This window comes from Vombatus ursinus, unplaced genomic scaffold (assembly GCF_900497805.2).
Source record: "Vombatus ursinus unplaced genomic scaffold, bare-nosed wombat genome assembly UNPS02014799.1, whole genome shotgun sequence".
Classification (NCBI taxonomy): Eukaryota; Metazoa; Chordata; class Mammalia; order Diprotodontia; family Vombatidae; genus Vombatus; species Vombatus ursinus.
This window is the reverse complement of record NW_020954577.1, coordinates 47,194,803-47,197,686: the sequence shown is the minus strand read 5'-3', so window position 1 is coordinate 47,197,686 and position 2,884 is coordinate 47,194,803. Positions and strand designations below refer to the sequence as shown.

The 2,884-nt window shown below is 52.9% G+C and overlaps 1 protein-coding gene across 2 annotated transcripts in view; it reads left to right on the top strand.

Annotated features, from left to right (window-relative positions):
• Window positions 1–2,432, top strand: part of LOC114050650 (pleckstrin homology domain-containing family A member 8-like) — a 47,953-nt gene extending 45,521 nt beyond the window's left edge. For both annotated transcript variants that reach the window (XM_027872494.1, XM_027872495.1), the window contains exon 14: window positions 572–2,432. In XM_027872494.1, the coding sequence (XP_027728295.1) occupies window positions 572–769 (198 nt within the window). In that variant the 3' untranslated portion in view covers window positions 770–2,432. The remainder of the gene's footprint in view (window positions 1–571) is intronic.
• Window positions 2,433–2,884: the final 452 nt, after the last annotated feature.

Here is a 2,884-nt window from a genome sequence, read left to right as displayed (position 1 = left end):
GCGTCTGTATGTATCTGTATGTGTCTCTGTGTGAGTGTGTCTGAGTGAGTATGTATGTATCTGTGTATGTGTGTGTGTAAATGTGTGTGTGTGCATGAGTGTACGTCTCTGTGCATGTCTGTGCGTGTGTCTTTGTGGGTGTGGCTGTCTGTGTCTGTATGTATCTGTATGTATATCTGTGTGAGTGTGTCTGAGTGTGTGTATGTATCTGTATGTGTGTGTATGCATGAGTGTATGTCTCTGTATGCATGTCTGTGCGTGTGTCTTTGTGGGTGTGGCTGTCTGCGTCTGTATGTATCTGTATGTGTCTCTGCGTGAGTGTGTCTGAGCGTATGTATGTATCTGTGTATGTGTGTGTGTAAATGTGTGTATGTGTGTGTGCATGAGTGTATGTCTCTGTGTGCATGTCTGTGCGTGTGTCTTTGTGGGTGTGGCTGTCTACATCTGTATGTATATGTGTCTCTTGTATGTGTCTGAGTGTGAGTGTGTATGTATCTGTGTGTGTGTGTGTGTGTGTGTGTGTGAGTGTGTGCCTTGGGGGAGCACATGTTCACAGTCCTTTATCTTCCAGCTAGCGCTAAGGGCAGCTCCATCCTATGAAGATTTCGTGGCGGCGCTGACCATCAGGCAAGGGGACCATCACAAAGAGGCCTTCAGCCTCGGAATGCAGAGGGACCTGAACCTTTACCTGCCAGCCATGGAGAAGCAGCTGGACGTCCTGGACAGCCTGTATGAAGCCCACGGGCTGGAGTCCGATGAAGTGGTCTGACCGCCGTGGACCAGTGCCTCGTCACGACTTCAGGGAATGACTCGGGATCCGATCTTGGCTTTCCAAGGCTCGCTTCCGTCAGCCTCCTCCTTCCTCCCCCTGCCTTCCCCTGGGACAGTGAGGGGGCCAGACGGAGCCTCTGCTCTTCTGGGTCAAAGCTCCCAGTTTCTGCACATCTGTGTGTGTGAGGACCCAGGTGCTATGTCCCGGTTCTGAGGGCCCGTCAGGCACCAGGTTGTCCAGGGGGCCCTGGTGTGTGCTCTGACCCCACACGCGGCCAGGGAGGTCGGGCCTCGCTCTCCTCTCAGAGGCCAAACTGGGCGTGAGTTCTTGGACAAGGATTAATGTCTGCAGGGGCCGTTTGGGCCTGTCGCAGACTTCAGCCGACAATGTTTTTGAGATGATTGGAAACGGACGCTAATCCCCCTAACCCATCCCCCTTTGTTCTGTCCTCCTATTTTACCTTCTCTGCTCTTCTTTCCTTTGGCTGCTGCCCAGAACATCCTCCGCGTGTCTGGGGGTTGGCCCCCAGAGGACAGCCCCTTCCTCTCCAGATCACCAACCCCACCTGGTCCTATCACAGGGGAGGTCAGGAAGAGACGGGAATAACCACGGCAGTCATCACAGCTCACCTTCTTGTAGCGCTCTCCCACGACAGAGGGCTTCCCCAGCTTTCTCCTGGAGTAATGTAGGTGCCATGTCCATTTACAGTGGAAGAAGCTGAGGCAGGTGGAGGCGATGCTTAGAATGCATCTTCTAACTGGAGACCTGCTCTCTCAGGATCATTCCCTCGCAGGCGTGCTCCCCAATTTCTGCGTTTCCCGTCTGGCTTGTGTGCAGGTGAGCATCACAGAGGCAGCTTGGGGACAGTGACCTCGCAGCTACCAGGACAGACCTCCCAGGGAGACATAAGCCTCCCCCGAGACACATACACAGAGCCCTCCTTTTCTCCCAGAGCTTCCTGCAGAAGGACATCATCCCCCTCGGGGTGGGCGGGTGGGGATTTCTAAGCAAACAAGTATGAATTCAGTTTAAAAGAACTCAGCTCCTGTTCCCAGTCAAGCACTGAATGCCGAAGAGAAGCTGCGGGCTTTTTAGGGGAAGTAGAGACAGCAGGCACTAAGCCATGTTGTGTTGGAGCCACGGACCCTGGGAGCAGCCCTGCCTGCACGTCCTTCCTGGGGATAGGCAGAGAGGTCACAAGGCTGGCAGCGGACGCGGGGACGGAGGAGGAATTTGGGCTTCCCATCTGTGCCTTTCCCCACTGAGGGAGTCTCAGATCTTGGCTTCTCCTTTTCTGAAGCTGGAAGCGTGTTTTATTGATAGAGAAAGATGAAGGAGAGGAGGATGATTTCTGCGAGCATCCTGACGTCAGCCCGTTCTCATTCCGGAACAAAACTGTCCGTTCACGCTCTGCCGGTGCATGGGGGGGCCACGCCTGAGGCTGGGCTTGGTCGCAGCTCAGGCTCTTCTGGGGCTGGGCTCTTTGGACTCTTTGTGTGTGCTGCCTTCGAGCACCGGGCTCTGTTCTCTGTCCAAGTGGAGGGGGCTTGATGTGAGCACTGAAGACCAGGAATTGAGGCTGCCGGGGGCTTCAGTAGTCATATCCCTTTGCTGAGTCTCATTTCTGTTCTCTATAAAATGAGGGAAATAGACCCACCCACCCACCCACCGAGGCAGCCTGGTGTGGTGGGTGTGCAGAGCGTTCAGTGCTCCAAGGAGCTGAGTTCAAGCCCTGGGTCTGCCACTCACTAGCTGTGTGACCCTGAGCCAGTCACTCCACCTCTGAGTATCTCAGTTTGCTCATGTAAAGGGAGAGGGTTGAGCTAAGTAATCTCTAAATTCCTTCCTAGCTCCAAACCTGTGATCTGTTTTCCTCACCAGCATGAGGGAGGGTTGAATGAATCTCAGGACTCCCTGGATGAGAATCATCTTTAGAAGTACCCAAAGTTCTGTCTAACTTCAGCTGGAGAAAGGCCTGACTCTCTTCTCTCTTTAAATATATATATACATACATATATGTGTATAATAGGTATGTATGTATGTATGAATCTGTAAGGCTTCATTGTTAAATTCTCAGCTTTAGTTGGGGCACAGTCGACCTTCTATAATGTT